At 32.5% G+C, this 18,446-nt stretch overlaps 1 protein-coding gene across 13 annotated transcripts in view; it reads left to right on the top strand.

The window, feature by feature from the left end:
* The window catches only part of Mycbp2 (MYC binding protein 2), a 226,395-nt gene that overhangs the window by 58,632 nt on the left and 149,317 nt on the right, over positions 1–18,446 (top strand). For 12 of the 13 annotated variants that reach the window (XM_041674457.1, XM_041674467.1, XM_041674392.1 and 9 more), the window contains exons 14-18: positions 1,672–1,830; positions 3,012–3,216; positions 7,468–7,613; positions 7,902–8,003; positions 14,557–14,664. In XM_041674457.1, coding sequence (XP_041530391.1) covers positions 1,672–1,830; positions 3,012–3,216; positions 7,468–7,613; positions 7,902–8,003; positions 14,557–14,664 — 720 coding nt within the window. The remainder of the gene's footprint in view (positions 1–1,671; positions 1,831–3,011; positions 3,217–7,467; positions 7,614–7,901; positions 8,004–14,556; positions 14,665–18,446) is intronic. The other variant, XM_041674411.1, reaches the window with a different exon arrangement.

Raw genomic sequence — 18,446 nt, 5'->3', positions numbered from 1 at the left:
CTAAATAGTTTTATAAGTTCTTATCTGATAGCCTTATATTACTTGGTTGCTGGATTTTCCCCCTAGTAATTAGCAAAAATATAGTGAATGAGTCATCCCACTTGGGAAGATTTTACATGAGACCCGTGTAAAATGTCTTTGAATTTTGCTGTAAAAAGGAAGCCAGAATAAATGAAGTTTATGACTGGAAAGTTAAGTGATTGTCCCAAGCAAGGATGGAGAAGTCAAGCATGTGGAAAATTTATAGCAGTTAATTATTAGCTGGAACCGCTCCTAGGTAATAGAAGTGCTGACTTAATGTGGTAACATTCAGATTCTCAGTGGGCTGAAATTGCTACAGTGAATCAGACTTTGGGCTAGCACATTAGTGTTTTAAAAATAATGTTCGGTATAACTGTTGCATGCTAAAATACTAATTGAAACCGAGTGTGAATGTGTAAGTGTTTGGATGGACCAGACTTTTTGCCTTTTTGCAGAGAGAGAGTTATTCATGGTAAACTTGTGGGTGCTGGTCAAAGACTGTAGACAGTCAGATTTATTACTAGCTGTTTTTACTTGGATAACCTTTACTTAACTTTCAGTTTTCCTTTTGCCCCCCCCCTTAAAAAGAGGACAAGGATAGTATCCACTTCATAGTTTATTTTTGTAAGTCTATAAGAACATTTAAGAAATGTTCTGCATAAAACCTAGAACATACAAGAGCTCAGTGTATTATCATTTGGTATTAGTACCAAATTTTGTTCCATGAAATACGTATCATACATATTTTTTTCAAGTGTGCTACATACTGAAATTAGGAATTTTTACAACTTAAATAATTGCCTTAAGTTTTGGAAATGTTTTTACTATATCTTAGAAAACTAACTCTTTAGTTGTTACTATTATTACTTTTTAATAAGGCTAAGGATGCTTTTGTAATTTTAAAATTATTGCAAATAAGGGTAGCAAATGGATAGGAAAAGCATACTGAAAGTAACATGAGGGAAGTTGAGGAATTACTGGGGTGGATTGTCAAAGAAAACATTGAGAGTTCAAAAACACTCTTTTTAAGGCTGATGATAACTCAACATGAAAAGGCAGTTGCTGCTAAGCTTAACGACCTAGTTAATCCCCAAGATTCAGGCAATGAAAGGAGAGAACCATCTCCTATAAGTTGTCTTTCAACTACCCATGTGTATCATGGACACACGTATACACTTGAATGCACTTGAATTTATTTACAGGAAGTAAATAAATTAACATATGTGCTTATACAATAAATACTATTACTGTTTTATAAAATCTTACAGGTTTTATAAAAACAATAGTGATTCATTATACTATTATAAATGTTTTACTATTTTTTTCCTGAGACAAGTCTAAACCGGTAAAGGATCATGACTTACTTGCACCTGTAGTAGATATTAGTGAGGGACTGGCCCTTCTGAGTACTGTTCGAAGGTATTGGCACTTGGAACAAGCAGGCAGGAGAAGTTATCTGGAAATAATGTTACAGGAAATATTTGTCCCAACTACATGTAATGTTTTTGATAATTATCTACCAGTAGTTCAGTCATCTGTTTTCCTTGTGGTGTATTATTTTTCCCAAGAAAACAACTTCTGCATTGAAGTTGTTCTTTAGGTACAGAATGATTTTTGTTGTTTTTGTTAATTTTGTATCTTTCTTTCTAGGTTTGGTGTCTGACTTGAAAGGCCATTTTGTAACTCAGGTAGCAATGGGCAAAGCTCACACTTGTGTTTTAATGAAGAATGGAGAGGTTTGGACATTTGGTGTAAATAATAAAGGACAGTGTGGACGAGACACGGGTGCTATGAACCAAGGAGGGAAAGGTAGGAGTTTAATTTTCAGATATTAAGAATCATGTGTCTTTTTATTAGCTTTTTGGAACATAGTGAAGAATCTTACTCTTTGTAAAATGATGACTCAGGCCTTAGAGATGGCTCAGCAGTGCAGAGCATCTGCTGCTCTTCCAGAGGACCCAGGTGCTGTCTCCCCTATCGTGGGGTGACTCACTCCATTTGTAACTCTGTTCCAGGAGTCTGACACCCTGGTACATGTTTATAGATGCAGGCAAAAATCACATAAATAACAATTAAAAACACTTTTAAATGAATGACCCTTTAATTTCTTATAAATTTAAAAACCCTCAATTTTTATTTTGTAATAACTATTGATAAAAGTCTATCTTTGCAAAAATAATATTTTTGGTTTTTGGCAAGTGATGTTCCTAGCTGTTTAATATTTAAAAAAATCTACATAAATAGTAGTAGTACTTCTTTAATTTAACATTTTGATGATGAATTATTCACGGAAAACAGAATTTTCAAATGGTTATCTTCAGTTTTAACTATTCTTTGGCAGTAGGTTATCAACAAATATTATCCTCTTTGTTTAATCATGTATTCTACCTAAAGTAAAATTTCAAATAGCTAAGAAGAACTTAAAGAAATGGTCAACATTCTTAGCTATCAGGGAAATGCAAATCAAAATGACTCCAAGAATCCATCTTACACCTATCAGAATGACTAAGGTCAAAAACACAAGTGACAGCTTGTGCTGGCAAGAATGTGGAACAAGGGGGACTCTCCTCCACTGCAGGTGGGAGTGCAAGCATGTGCAGCCACAGTAGAAATCAGGATAGCAATTTCTTAGAATATTACAAATCAAATCTATCTATAGACCCATTGATTCTACTCCTGGGCATGAGTCCAAAGAATGCTCTACCATACCACAAGGATACTTGCTTGGCTATGTGAGTTTGGCCTTTTAATGACTTAGCCACCTCTGTAGCCCCAAGCTGATTTCTTGATTAGACATAGGTACCTTGTCTGTCTGTGCCTTAGGTTGTATGCTAACATAAGAGATAAATGAATAAGTTTGATGAGGAATAAGATAAAGTAAATCGTAACTTTGATTATAGCAGGTTTCATGTATGTTCTTAAGGTGGGAAATAGTTGTTTTTAGACATGGAAATAATCTACATAAAATGATAAACTGATCTGTCTAACAGGGTTTGGAGTTGAAAATATGGCAACAGCAATGGATGAAGACCTAGAAGAAGAACTAGATGAAAAAGATGAGAAGTCCATGATGTGCCCTCCAGGCATGCATAAGTGGAAGCTGGAGCAGTGCATGGTATGCACAGTGTGTGGAGATTGCACGGGCTACGGAGCCAGCTGTGTTAGCAGCGGCCGTCCTGACAGGGTTCCTGGAGGGTAAGACAAGATTTCCTACTGAAGAGAACAAGCATATTCCCCCTTTGCTTTTGTTTTTGTCTTTTGTTGTTTTTCAAAGTTATCTCAGAGTGTACATACCTACCTTTTATGTGTATGTGCATAGGGTAGTGGTGTCTTGGGTTCAAACCCAGATCTTTCTTGGTACGTAATAGGGAAGTACTCTACCTCTGAACTACTCATTCAGCCCTAAACTTATTACAATTATCTTCTGCTGTATTGAGTTCATCTTTAAGTTTCCTTTCCTTTTATTTGATTTATTGAAGCCATTATTTAAAATTAAATTATAATTCTTCTCAAGTCTTGGGCCTTATTTGTATTTTTTTCTAAACTTTCTAAATGCCAAATGTAATTGATCTTTTCTAAGTAGAATTAACAAATATATGGGTTGCTTGAGTAGAAAGGCATGATGCAACTTTAGAGAGAGAATGTACATATCTATCTACTTATAGACTCTTGTTTTAAGGGTTTGTCCTACTTAGTGCTTTTTTTTTTGTCAACACCATACAGACCTATGCATACCTGGAAAGAGGGCTTCTTAATTGAAAAAATGCTTTTATAAGATTGGTCTGTAGACAAGTCTGTGGGGTATTGTATTGATTATGATTGATATGAAAGGATCCTGTCAAAGACAAGCAGTAAGCAGCTCTCTTCTGTGGGCTCTGCATCAGTTCCTACCTCCAGGTGCTTGTCCTGACTTCCATCCATGACAGACTATAATGTAAAACTATGAAATGTAATAGATCCCTTTTCTCTCCAGTTTGCTTTTGGTTGTGGAATTTATCACTGCAATAGAAACCCTAACATAGGGTTCTATAAGATTGTTAATGCAAAGATCATATGTAGGCAGATTTTCTGTCTTGTGTGCCAGCTCCCAAATAACCACATGGAAACTTACTGTTAATTATTATAGCCTGGCCAATAACTTAGACTTGTTCTAATGAGCTCTGTAATTTAAATTAGCCTATTTCTATTAATTTTCTTTTTACTTCGTGACATTATTACTTTTACTCAGTATGGCCTATGCTGCTTTTGTGATTATTTTGATTAATTTTGATCTAGAATGATTCTATGTTTCTTTGTAAGCAGTGTTAGAATTTATTCCCTCAAACCTTTCCCATCCTTTTTTATTAAAATTCAGTCCCCCAGACTCTGAGCTTGATCCAGAATAAAGGATCCAGAAATATGAACCTATTTCTGAATTTTCTGTGTCCGCCTAAAATTAATTTTCTTTAAATACCCCTTCACAGATACATAGTTTTTATTGACTATACCTATCTTATACATAGTCAAGTATAATAATTTTTGTTAATAAATCAAAATGAATATATGAAGAAATTTAGGGTACTAAGAGCTTTTAAAGATGACTTCAAACATCATAGATCATACTTTATTATTATAGTTACATAATATAATAATTATATAACTTATAGTGCATTTAATGTTAGACACTTTTTGTGGTAAGGCATATATAGCATAAAACCGATCATTGTTATCAGTACAATGTATTGTGTGTACAAATATACACTACATTGGTTTTTAGTATTTCTTACCCTTATGCTATAATCACACACACACACACGTAGTTCATCTTGAAAACCTGTAACTCTACTCATTAAACAGTTATTGCCCATTTCCTCTTCTCTTCTATCCACCATCATACTTTCTGTTTGCTTACTCTAAAGATGTCATACATGTGGAACATATGTTTTTAGGTCTTTTCACTTTCTAATTCACTTAGGAAAATGTCATCAGAATTTATACATATTGTAACACAGTTCAGAATCTCCTTCCTTCAGAAGAAATTGAAATGTATGTTTGTTTCCTTAGGCTTTTGTCCACGGACAGACAAGAGTTGCCTCCATATCTAAGCCATTGTGAATAATACTATCATACGCTTAAGTAGACAGTTTAACTCTTGGGGATTCTGCTTGGCCTTCTTGTTTATACTAAAGTAGTGGAATTGCTAGATCATGGTAATTCTAGTTTTAATCGTTCAGGAAATTTTTACTGTGTTTTCTACTTCAACTACCACTTTGCATTTCCACCAAGAGTGCATAAATCTTCTAGTTTTCTCCATGTTCTCTGTTCCTAGCTTTGTCTTATTTGTTTGACTTTTATGGCCCCTAAGGTGTGTGAAATGGCTCCTGTTTAGTTTTGATTTTAGTTTCCATGATGAGTAGTGATGCTAAGTATCTTCTCATTTGTTTCTTAGCAAGCTGTAGCTCTTTGGAGAACTATCAATTTAAGTCTTTCACCAAGACTTTAATTGGGTTACTCTTTTTTCTTTTTTTTTTTAAACTTACTTTTGTAATTGTCTGTTTACTGTAAATCTTAATCCCTCGTGAAATACATTATTTTAAATGTGTCTATGACCTGGCTTTTAATTCTGTTGATACTAGTTTTTAATACAAAAACATTTTTAAATTTTTGTATAATTTTAATAAACAAGTCCAATTTGTTTATTTTTGTGGTGTTGTTGCCTGTGCCTTTAGTGACTTATCTAAAAACATTACTAAATTCAAGAAATTATTACCATACATACCATACATAGAACATCACTGATACATCATGAATTGTTTTCTAGAAAAAAGTTTAACACATTTATTGTATATATTGTTGTTGTGTGCATGCCATCATGCACATGTGGAAGTCAGTGCTTGATTCAGAGGAGTCACTCACTTCTCTCTTCTTATATGCAGGGATCAAAGTCAGGTCATCAGACTTGGTGCCTAGTTCCTTTACCTGTTTCCCCTAGAAAAGCTTCTTTATAGTTTTAGGCCTTCCATTTATTCCTTTGAGTTAATGTTTGTCTATGGCATATGACAGTAGATAAAGACCTAATAGTATTGTGTCATATGTGGATATCTAGTCTTCCAACACCATTTTTTGCTTAGGCAGAGCTCTGCTATGTTGTGTTGAATAGAATTAATCAAATGGGAGTCCTTGCTTTGTTTCCAGTCTGAAAGGAAAAGCTTTCCATCTTCATTGAGTGTAGTGTTCATTGTATGTTTTCATATGCGGCTTTGAAGGTGTTGAAGTAGTTTTCTGCCATTTTAGTTTGTTGAATTTCTTAAATAATAAAATTATGTTGAATTTTGTTAAATGTTTTTTGTGTAGATTAAGAAAATTATGCATTTTCCCCTTTGATACTGTTATACTGGTATAGTATATGATTTTCCAATATTACATTTCCGGAGTCCCACTCTCGTGGTATATTATCTTCGAAGTATGGTGTTTAGTTTGGTTCTCTAGTATTTAGTTAGATATTTTTGCCCCGATTTTTCTGAAGGCTATTGATCTATAGGGTGTTTTAATTTCTTTATTCATTTTAATGTCTTTAGTTAAATATCAATGTAATTCAGAATGAGTAAGAAATCTCTGTTCTTCAATCTAGAGAAATTCAAAGACCAGTTTTATAAATGATACTTTAAAATAATTTCAATTGAAAAATCAATAGGGAATCTTATAGCATACTCATTACTGTAAAGTACATGATCTTCCAAATTGTTATTGATGCCTGTTCTTCAAATCTCCCAGTTTTGTAGGATACATTAACAGTTCATTTGAACTGCTGCCATACAGATCTTGCTCTTGTACCTTTACAAATCTGTGTTACTATGCATGTGACAGGGCTATTAAGTTTTAAAAGACCAACTAGTAAATCAGTAAAGCTATGATTTCTGCATCTGCATATAATATCCAAGATATTAGTTCTTCAGTGTCATCCTAGCCAACTTCAGGGAATAATTTTCTCTTTATTTTGTAATAAACACATTATATGGTTTTCAATTTGTATTAAAGTGAAAAAGAAGCAGCAGTGAATTAAGTAGCTTCAGTGAAAAGAGAAAAATGGGACATGGTAGTATGCCAAGAATGAGCAGGAAGAGACAAATGTAATGCTGATAAGCTGACTGATTGCTGAAGTCTGACAGCACCCCCTTAGCTTCTCTGAAAACAGAGTTAACTTGTATTTGCTAGCCACCAGTCCATCCTGACTCTTAGTGCTAAAACTGTTGCTACTTACTGAGAAAACTTGTAGAAGAATGTACAGTAATAGGTAACTGGATGGAAATAGCATCTGTTTGGATTTTATGTAAAAATATATTAGTTGTACTCATTATTCGCATTATTTTTTGAAAAATTCCTACTTTCCTTTATAATCATTGGAAAGGTGGTTATAGAATACTTTCAACTAAGTCTGTTTTTGTTTGTTTGTTTGCTTCTACATAGGATTTGTGGTTGTGGTTCAGGAGAATCTGGCTGTGCTGTGTGTGGATGTTGCAAGGCTTGTGCAAGAGAGCTGGATGGTCAGGAGGCACGACAAAGAGGGATTCTTGATGCAGTGAAAGAAATGATACCTTTAGACCTCCTTTTAGGTAATTTATTTATTATGTTGACTATCTTGCCCTCAATAGCAATTATTATAGTTTAAATATTTTCTATCATATACATGTTAAAATCATGGTGATTACCCTAATACTTTTGATAATTAAAATAGCCATGCAAGATACTCTTTTTGTTTTCTTTTTATGAAAAGAATTCTTAAAATAAAACATTGAGTATTAAGTTGTTTTTTGCTAGCTTTTACTCTACTGAATTTTGCATAGGTATAACTATTATATGCTATATAACGTGCTCTTTTATTATCTTGGCCAATTATCTAGCTGTCCCTGTACCTGGGGTTAATATTGAAGAACATCTTCAGTTACGGCAAGAAGAAAAACGGCAGCGTGTCATTCGAAGGCACAGATTAGAAGATGGAAGAGGTAAGATGTAGCGACATAGAAAAGGTGCAGGGAAACTTTCATGTTCTCTCTGAGACCATTGAAACGTTGACAGAATACCCTCATTTTGTAAGAAGTCAACAAAGCTTGTAACATTCCAGTACCATGTGAAAGCTACAGGAACGTATTTGTGACATTTCTAATTATGCTAGTAAAAATCCATTTATTTCAGTAGCATGCTAATCACCTCACAGTAAAATGTGTGTGATGTAACAGCAAGATGGCTCATGCCCAATAATCTCAGTACTCCAGTGTTACGACAGGAGGATTGCTACAAATTCCAAGCCTGTCTGCAGTTAAACTGTTCAAAAAGAAAAAATTGTGCCATTGCAAAATATAAATACCATTAGTAATGAGAATTACAAATATAAAGATCAATGTTTTACTCAGACTTTTGTCTCATCTATATTTGACCATGGGCCAAAACTTAGTTTAACCTAGACTTTTTATTTTACAAAAAAAAAAAAAAAAAAAAAAAGAGAGTTAAAAGTCTTATCTGCAAAGACAGGTGTATTGCTCTTATTATTTATTATTTCCTTATTGTTTGGGACACTTTCTTGGCCTGAAAATATTTTTAATATTTGTTGTATATAAATGAGATTTCAATATGTATCCAGTAGGCAGAAATTAATATTATGTTACTAAAATTGTTCTCCCACAGAATTGTTTCTATCTACAATTAAGACAAATCTTAAAAAAAAAGTCTGTACTCTTATTGTGTTAAGCAAATTCTTAATCAGCAAACTGTATTGACATCACATATCTTGAATATTTCTTAGAAAGTACAGGATATTTGGTGCAGAAATAAGCTTATTACTGCTTTTACATGTTTTTAATCAACTCATGGTAGCTATTACCGTCATTGTCCATTTTTTTCTTAGTTATTCTTTATGAAATACAATAAGTAATAAAATGGTGTACCTAAAAAAAAATCTAAGAAACTTTTGGAGTGTAGGGGGTTATTGTTATAGGAACTTAGAATCAGTGTTGACTGTTGACTTCATGCACATAAAGTTATGGGTTTTAAAATATTTTGATGAGATTAATGCATATACTGTTCTTATTTACATTTCATAAATGTTTTGGAAACATTCTGTTGTATATTTCTTTTATTAGTATTTTTGTTTAAGGTTATTTTCTCCTTACTATGCATTTTTTTTATTCTTTGGTCTGTTAGATTGGGTCATATGAATTGACTTACAATCTCAGTAATTTATAGATTTTATCCAAAGTAGAGCTTTTACGTATTTCAGTGTGTCTCAAATGGAGCATCATTACATGGGCACTTACCACAAGTACCAGTTCTCAGGCCCTACCCCTGTCCTGCTGAATCTGGGACTTTGATATTAGGGCCTAACAAGATGATCTTTAGGAAGATTTTCGGGGGTTCTGGTAATACCACACTGGTAAGCCAATATTTTAGGTCAGTGTGGTTCAGAGTATTTTTCCATCATTGTTTTCTGTGTGAGTCACTGCTGGGTGAGTGGTCAGTGTTCAGTGCTGGAGAAGACTGCTTGTCTGTCTCTTCCTATATAAGAACAGTGATGATAGCTCCCACTCTTACGTATTCATTAGTGAGGAACTTATTCCCATGTGTGTATGGCGAGGGTTTAGTTATGTTACTCACTTGTTTTCTTCATCATATTTTCAATCTGTTTTAGTTGTTTCAAAGTTGATTAACATTTCAGCCCTTAGCTATGTATCAAAGCCTATTTAATCAATTAACCTATTAAGGTTTATTGGTGCAATTTCAATACTGTTTATATGACACAAGCTGTTGTCTAATGCTGTCACTCTCAGTGGCGCCTCAGCTGGATAATTTACAGTGATAGCCTAGCTATACTACTGTAAGGATAAACCTTGGGCACTTAACCTCCCTGACCTCAGTTCCTCCCCTTCAGTGAGCAACCGCTGTGCCTGCCTACCTGTGTTGGTGAAGTGCTCAGTGGTGATGGCTGCTGAGTCATGGTGGAAGTAGTCCATTTTCTTTCCCGCTTTAGCTTTGACGTGGTTGCTTTTCTTACAACATTTTGATTCTGATGAAGAAAAGTCCCCCTCTGCTTGTCTAGAATAACACAGATTCCATTTTGATACGTAAAAATTTCTTTAGTCACAAATTAGAATATAAAAATAAATTTATTGCAGTCTATAATTCTAAAGTAGCCATATTGATATTTCTATTGCTAGGACTCTAAAAGTGTTATTTGATTGATTTGATAAATGAAATACAGTATTAGTTCAAATTTCTATGCCACATGAAAGTCTTTTAAAACTAAAATATATGGACAATTTAGGAAGTATCAGTTAAAAAAATCTGTATATCAGTTAAAAAAGATTTTCATGCAAATCTATAAACAGAATTTTGGTATTTCTTTTAAAATTTTATATATAATTTTGCTTATAGTTATTATAGGTGATTTTCTCCTATAATACATATTTGTATCTGTTTTTTAATAATGCTTTCTAATTTTTTAAAACTCTTTATTGCATATAAAATAAATAAAATAATACAAGAATTTAGGTCCTTTTCTTTGATTCAGTTACAAATTTTACTTATTTCATTGTCATCTTCTAATCAACGTTTTATATATTTCTGTTTATATGCTGAATTTTGTCTTATAGATTTGTTATAAACTTTTTTATATTTTGATAGATCATTTTCTTTGTTCTACAGTGTTCCCATTATGTTAATAATGTTATTGGTCTATTTTAGATGTTTTCATATTTCTCTCAATTGAGATACAATTTCTGGAGATATCTATGCATTTAAAACATATGGGCATATATATTTAGGGAAGTGGCCTATTATATATATATATATATATATATATATATATATATATATGGAAGTGCCCTGTTGTTATATATACATTTATATATGTTATATATACATTTGCAACATTTTATTTTTATTTTTGATTAATTCTTAATTTAGAAAAGCATCAACCGTTTCTTTCATAAAAATGCTTCATAAGTTTCAATTTAATATTTAAAATCTCTTCTATTGAAGGGATACCATAGTATATAAATGTAATTTTTGTATGGGTTGATTTTGGATTCTTGCCTCAATTAATAAGATACAATTTTAATAATCACCTTTGTGCTGAAATTTCTTTATAATTTTTAAAGAATTTTGCCAAGGATAAATGGGAAGAAGTAGAGTTTCTAAGTCAAAAGAGAGAAAGAAAGAGACAGACGCAGACAGGAATAGGAACAGGGAGTGAGGGAGGGAGAGAGAGAGAGAAAGAGAGGGAGAAGGAGAGGAATACATGTGTAGTATGTGTGTCTGTGCATGTGTGTGTGAGCAGGAACATCTATCCATGTAAACATTTTTGGAGGCCCTGGGTGGATGTTGGAAATGTCTTCCTCAGTAACTCTTCACCTTCACCTTAAATTCCCCACCTTTAAGGGTCTCTTCCTTATATCTAGAATTTCCTTTTCAGCTGAACTGCCTAGCCGGAGAGTTCTGGCTGTCCACTTCTCTCTGCCTTACTCTTCTGGGGTTACAGATGTCCTTGCTCATGCCTGCCTTTTAGTGTAGGTTCTGAGAATTTTCTTTCAGGTCCTCATGCTTCTATATCAAACACTTTACCAGTCCCAAGAATAATTTTTACATTATTGGTTTATATCATTAATAGTTATCTGAAAATTTTGTCTTATTTAATGCTCCCATTGATTCTCCATTCTTTTTACCTGCCTGTGAATTGGCCCAAAATAAGTATACTTTATATATATATATATATATATATCAAATTTTGTAGTATTTCAGGCTTGTTTTAGTCACTGTCTTCCTACTGAAATACACCAGTAAGTTGTACTCATTCAGACTTTTTAAAACCTTCGTAGCTTTTTTTTTAAACTTTTGAGAACCCTACTGTTTCCATCTTAGTTTAGACCACCTCTTCTTTTCAGTGTTGCCGCAAAAGTCTTGTTCAGATGTTCGTCACCCCATTATTATCCCTTTGCAAGCCAATATTCACTGTTATCCAAACTAGTTCTTATGCAGTGTTCTAATTAGTAGCACTTCTGTATTTACAATCAAAAGAATCTTGACTGTCTTCATGTTCAGTTCTCATTCTTTTCCCTGCAGGCTTGAATCTGTTTGTATTCCTATTTCCAGCACACACACACCCTTTTATTCATCAGTGAACCTTTGTAGTATTCCATTTATTTTATTAGATATGTTTAGGTGGTGTTTCTAGTATTCTTTCAATCCTTGCTTTCCCAACATTTGTTTTTCTCACTGTCCCTTTAGTGTGTTTCTTTTTAATATACGCTGCTCATAACTTCTCAATAGGTTGTGTGTGTCCCACACTAGACTGTATTCTGGTCATATTTACTAGTTGTTACCTCATTTGGAGCTTAAATTGGAATATCTTTATTGAGTGACTGAAAACAATTTTGGAACTTCTGATTACCTGCAGAATGGAAGTTTATTCTATTAACATTACAGGTTTGTTTTGAGCCTGGGTCACACTACGTAGATCAGATTGGACGGAAGTCAGGATCCTCCCAAGTGCTGGAATTATAGAGAAGTACCATCATGCCAGGCTCACAAACTGATTTCCCATGACTCTATAACCTTTTTGTACTTTGGTTTCAGGGTTTTTCAGACTGAACAATATTGCTTAACATTCTCAAGTTATTCTAAATCTTTTAACTGCAATATCTTCCTTTCCATTTCTCTAGTTAACTCCACATTGTTTTAAAACCTGAGTCAATTAAATTGAACATAGGTCTTTTCTTCATAAATGACACACAAATGTCTTTTTTTTTGTACTTGTTATATAATACCATACAGTTGTTTTCATTTCTGTGTTCCTATTGTGGTCCCATGTCTTTATAATTATATCTGTGGTAGCTAGTATCTACTACTTACTCAGTAGCCAAAGTTTTGTGAATAAGTGAATGATCGCGTTCTGTACCTGAAAAACAATTTCAGTATACAAGATACAATGCTGTTTTATAGCTTTAGGTTTCTAGCCAATGTACTGTATGTGTTTATACATCAGAAGATTCCTAAAAGATTAAATTTAGTGAGAGACTAATTAATAAATCAATAGCTGTATTTTTCTAGGTAAAAATATTTTCATTAGACTCCAAAGTCAGAAAGGGGTAATATAACTTATTATATTATAAGTTGTGATTCCTTCAGTATTATTCTTTAATGGAAAGTAATTAAGAGTAATGTATGCTAATTTCTTTAATAAGTCACCTCATAGTCAATACATAATGAGTAAAAAAGACATTTTGTTCTTATTGAAAGAACTTTGCTTCCTTTAGAAATAGAGCTCAGTTTATATAAATTTACAGCATTATAAGGAAATAATACTTAATTCTTCTAACATTAAATTTTCATGTTTGTATTATAATTAATCATTTAAAATATTTTTCTTGCCTTTTCAAAGTATTGGTGCTACTCATCTTTTTGTTGAATCTAGGAACATAATCTAGACGTTTCTTTATTCACTTGTTTTATGTTTGCTAAAGAATACCATATAATTAAACTGTAAAATTTAAAATTTATTATGACTGTAGTTTCAATTTTTCCATTATTAGCGTAATTAATTAAATTGAAGACCAGTAGAGAGTCATGAAAAATTTTCAGCATTTATATATCTTCATAATTATCTTTTCAAATGCTAATGGGTTAACTCTCAAACTTAGAGTAAATTTTGAAGACTTTGTTGATTATTCTACTTATGTTCTTAAAGTGTAGTCCAACTTACTTTTTCTTTTCAAGCTAAATGTTCACAGGAAAAAATGATCTTTTAAAATTTTTATCAAAGCTATTTTGACTGTAAATATTTTCCTTAAGAAGTAAAAAAGGGAAGTAACAAATGTGTATGATTATATTTTATATAATGATGCTTCAGAAATAAATGGCTTAATGAATGTTAACTAACGTTCCTAAAATGTTAACTGAAGTAGATAGTCCTATCTACTGTCTATATGAGACTCAATCTCGGTTATTCTTGTTTCTACACATAGATATTTATTTATGTATGTGCTCACTCGTAAGTGTTTAGGGTTTGCTTCTGAACATCTAGTCTGATAATACTTTTACAACATGTAGAAATGTCAGTAACAATTTCACCTTGGTTTTATAGAAAAGCTGATAAAGATCTGGAATTATCTGGAATATCTTATTGATTAACTTAAAAATTAGTTGTGTTCTGTTATTTCAAAAGGAAACAAAGTTGTTTTTATTCAGTATATGTTTACTAATCTTTAATATATGTTATTGAAAAATACTTTTAAGATTATTTTAGTAGAAGGTATAGATTATCTGTTTGAGACTATTAGGAAATGTCCAGTTCCTTTAAAAATATAAGGTTGGATTTTTCACTTTATATACCATACTTGAGACAGTAATGTCTTAGATGGTGAATAGGTCATGGGATGGGAAATTGGAAAAAAGTAGAGTCCAAAACAGTTAAAATAATTTTCTCATGCGTGTTTGCTTTATTTTTATTCATTATAGTGTTTTCATTTTGTGAGCTTTTCTATGCACATACAAAATGTTTCTCCTCAGGCCCCCTTGTATTTGCTGGTCCTATTTTTATGAACCACCGAGAACAGGCTCTAGCCAGACTCAGATCCCATCCTGCTCAGCTAAAGCATAAACGGGACAAGCACAAAGGTATTTGGTCTTCCTTATCACCTAGGTGGGATGCTCTCCCAGCCTCTTCCACTCATTGGGATTTTGTTTCTGGGAAAATGCATAAACTGACTCTGCTGCTTTGCTTCTGTGGGTGGATAGCCTGAGGAGAAAGAGCACACTGAGAGTGCTGCTGTGTGTGGATGTGTGCTTCTCTCTTTGTTGTTGGGAGTGTGTTCACAGTGTGTCTCTTTCGTTTATTTCCCTGTATCCTAATTTAAAAAGGTAAAAAGTATCATTCCTTTCTCTTTTGATTCTTTATCCTTGGATTTTTGATGATCATAGTGTAGAGTTTTAGTCCTTCTCAATGTTTTTAATATGGTTTAGCATTAACAAAATTATTAAATACAGTATGTAAAATATGTTAATACTGCCAATGTATTTTCCTGTTATTTTAAGGCTAACAGCGTACAGGAATATAGAAATAAATTCACTTGCTATCTGATTGCCATATAGAAAGAGATATAAGTAGAGGATAAAAATATATAAATGTTGTAGTTTTCAAGAGAGGTCAGAGTTCTTACTAAAGAGAGAGACTGAGAGTCTCCTTCTGCATCATTTATTTCATAAGCAGAGGTCTGGATTATAAGAATAATCCCAAGATGTGCTTATAACTAGTTTTGAACTGCTAATTGCAGCTAAGCTAATATCAGGAAATAATTAGTGAAGAAAAAATTTTATTTTTTAAATAAATTATATCTTGATTTCTAACATGGGAAACAGATACTCTTCATTAGCAAGTCCAAATTATATCTGATGTTTCCTAAAATGTCTAAAGTTGGCCTGGATATAGTTGAAAATTTTGAAAGTATATTCTGTATGGACAGGTTAATCTAACTGTGTATATCTTACTTTTTTTTCTTTGGCCGAAAGACTTTAACCCATCTTTTAAAAATTACTTTCATGGACTGGAGAGATGGCTCAAAGGTTAAGAACACTGGCTACTCTTCTAGAGTCCCTGAGTTCATTACCCAACAACCTCATGGTGCCTCACAACCATCTGTTGTAAGATCTGCTGCCCTCTTCTGGCCTGCAGGCTACTGCCAGCCAGAACACCATATAATATAAATATAAACACCCTATAAATAAAAATTTTAAAAAACTAACTTTTAAAAGTGACTGATAGTGCCAGCTTTCTTACTTGCCTTTCTCAGATTGTCAGTTTGCTACTCAAAGCAGACAAAACATGGAGTTCAAACTTAAGTGTTTTAAATGTAATATCACTTGTTAATATAGGATTTGTGTTTGCTTTATTTACTGGGTAATCAAACAATTCATGTATATGAAAATCTGTAGAATAGTTTTTAAATTATGTAAATTAATTTTTTATTTGCCAGAATCTGTGATATCATACTCATCTTTTAGTGCAGATGTTCTTAATTTCTTTTATCAATAGATGTATGACTAGGATTCTAAGATTTTCCCTAAAGTAGAATAATATATTCCCATTTCATGATACAGATTAAAATCTTAGTTTCTTATGGATGAATCATACCTTTAAAAATTGTTTTGGGTATAGTATTAAATGTAGACTGGTGTTACAAATTTAAATAGTACTTCCCTTAATGCTATAGACTGGAAACTCTTAAACAAAAGCTAGTCTTAAATCACTTTTGTGTGCCATTGGATTATTCTTTCTAATACTGTAACAGTCTTCGAGATGGATGTGGGCATTCCAGTGAAGAGCCAGGTTTGTTTGTTCATTTATGTATTTTTCCTGGTTTTATAGAGTAAGTCAGTTTCATCTCTTTACTCCCGAATAAATGTAGTGTTAACTTATGAGATAGTGTCCTATTTCTGTAAATGATAATTTACCACTCACTACTTCTTGCTTGCTTATTATATTAATTGGCCAGCTATTATTCACTGTCCCGTCTTTTATTCCTCTCTTTCTATTGACTGCTCTTATTACATTTCACTATCTTTTAATATTTTTCCTTTATACACTTTTTCTTTTATTACTTTGGCCTATAGTTTATCCACTTAGAAGTTCACTGTGCTAATTGTTGTCTTCTGACCTAAGTTTAATTATAAAATATGTTGTGGTTACAAGTGTAGGATGATAAGAGTTATTTTTCTGCCCTGTAGATTTTTAAGGGTTAAAAACTAGCTTTATTAGCAGCACTACTTCCTAAGATGGGAAGCTGAAGAGCGTTTGGTCAACTGCACGGAGCTCAGAGATACTTAGAGCATGGCAGACTTTGATTAAAAACTCGACTGTGTAAGACTGAAACGCTGAGTAGAATTCTTCGTAACATATATAGGTTGTTTGAAAATGGGATCATAAGCTAGATTTCTAAAATAATTCCTAGATTAACTTTATCTCCAGCTACTTCTCAACATCAAGGAAGTTTTTTGATATGTCATATCTAGTTAGGAACATCTGAATTATTATAGGAATAGTCTTTGAATCTATTTTAGAGTGACTGCTTGTGACATTTTGAAGACATTCTGCTAAGCACCTGGGAATATTTTCTGCTCTTTCTGTTTGGGAATGCTATAGAATATATTGGATATATTATGACCTTGATTATGGTTCAGTTTTCATCCTAAATCTTTTATACAACTGTACACCAGTTCATAAATTTGTTAGTCTCTTTAGCTTCCATGTCTTTATTTTATTAGCATAAGTAACTTGCAACCTGTATTAGTATAAAGACTATCTTAAATATGACATGCATGTATTATATTTGCACATGAAAATCCACCATGAATGCTAGCCTCAACTCTTTTAACTGCACTATTAGCTTCTGATTTAGAATTCTCTTGAATGTACAGAATCTGCAATTTTATTAAGTGTGTAAAGAATTTATAGTTTATTTTTTTAACTAGAGATTTAATGTGTCAGTGATTTGATGATAAGAAAAAACACACATGACCCTTATTTATGTTCAAATTCTAAATTAGTTCTACCATTTGTGACATTGGACTGGTTGCATAACCCTTTGAATATTAATAAATGGTAAAATAATACCTATGTCATTGGACTGTTATGCTGATTAAGCAAATAACAATGAACAATCATAGTAAATATTGATTGAATACTTTCTATATATTGCTTGATCCTCAAAAGAATATTATGAGGTGTGCACCATTATTGCTGTTTGATAAGTGGGAAAGCTAATTTAAAAGGTCCAATATCTAGTTGTTACACCATTAGCTAGGATTCTAGTCTAACCACTTAGCCACTGTGGCACCGAAAGTTTTATAATGTTTAGCACAAATAAAGTACTTAGGATATTGCAGGTACTGCTGCTCTTTGTGTTTTATTTAATGATTTTTCTCAAAGCACTCACTGTGTTCCATGATCAGTTTTAGGTTTGTATGACCAAGGTTAGCTCAAAAATGCATGGCTTGAAGTAAAAATTTATATGGTATCCAGTCCTTTAGATGTTATTTTATCTTCTACACAAATATGTCACAGAAGATAAATGCAACATTTTAAACACGTATCTGCCAAGATTTCATAGATTTAATATCATATGCTAGATACATTTGAACATCGATTAAAAAAGACAATTATGCACATGCCAACGGTCTATTGAGACTTATATTATTTTCTAACACAAGATGAAGTTCTTTCGCTGCTCATTAATCTTTTTGTAGTAATGAGTTTGAACATATTTGACCTTACTCAAGTGTACTTACTGATTCTTGATTTGGACTACATTTTCCAAACTTTAAAAAAACCTAAATTATTATAATTAAATTATATTTTTATATCAAATCCCAGTGTGTGTGCGTGTTTAAAAGTCTGCCATTGA

The sequence above is a fragment of the Microtus oregoni genome, unplaced genomic scaffold (assembly GCF_018167655.1).
Source record: "Microtus oregoni isolate MIOR12 unplaced genomic scaffold, Mior012 000001F_ref0000356, whole genome shotgun sequence".
In the NCBI taxonomy this organism is placed as follows: domain Eukaryota; kingdom Metazoa; phylum Chordata; class Mammalia; order Rodentia; family Cricetidae; genus Microtus; species Microtus oregoni.
The sequence above is the reverse complement of the archived record's forward strand: the minus strand, read 5'-3'. Positions and strand labels throughout refer to the sequence as shown.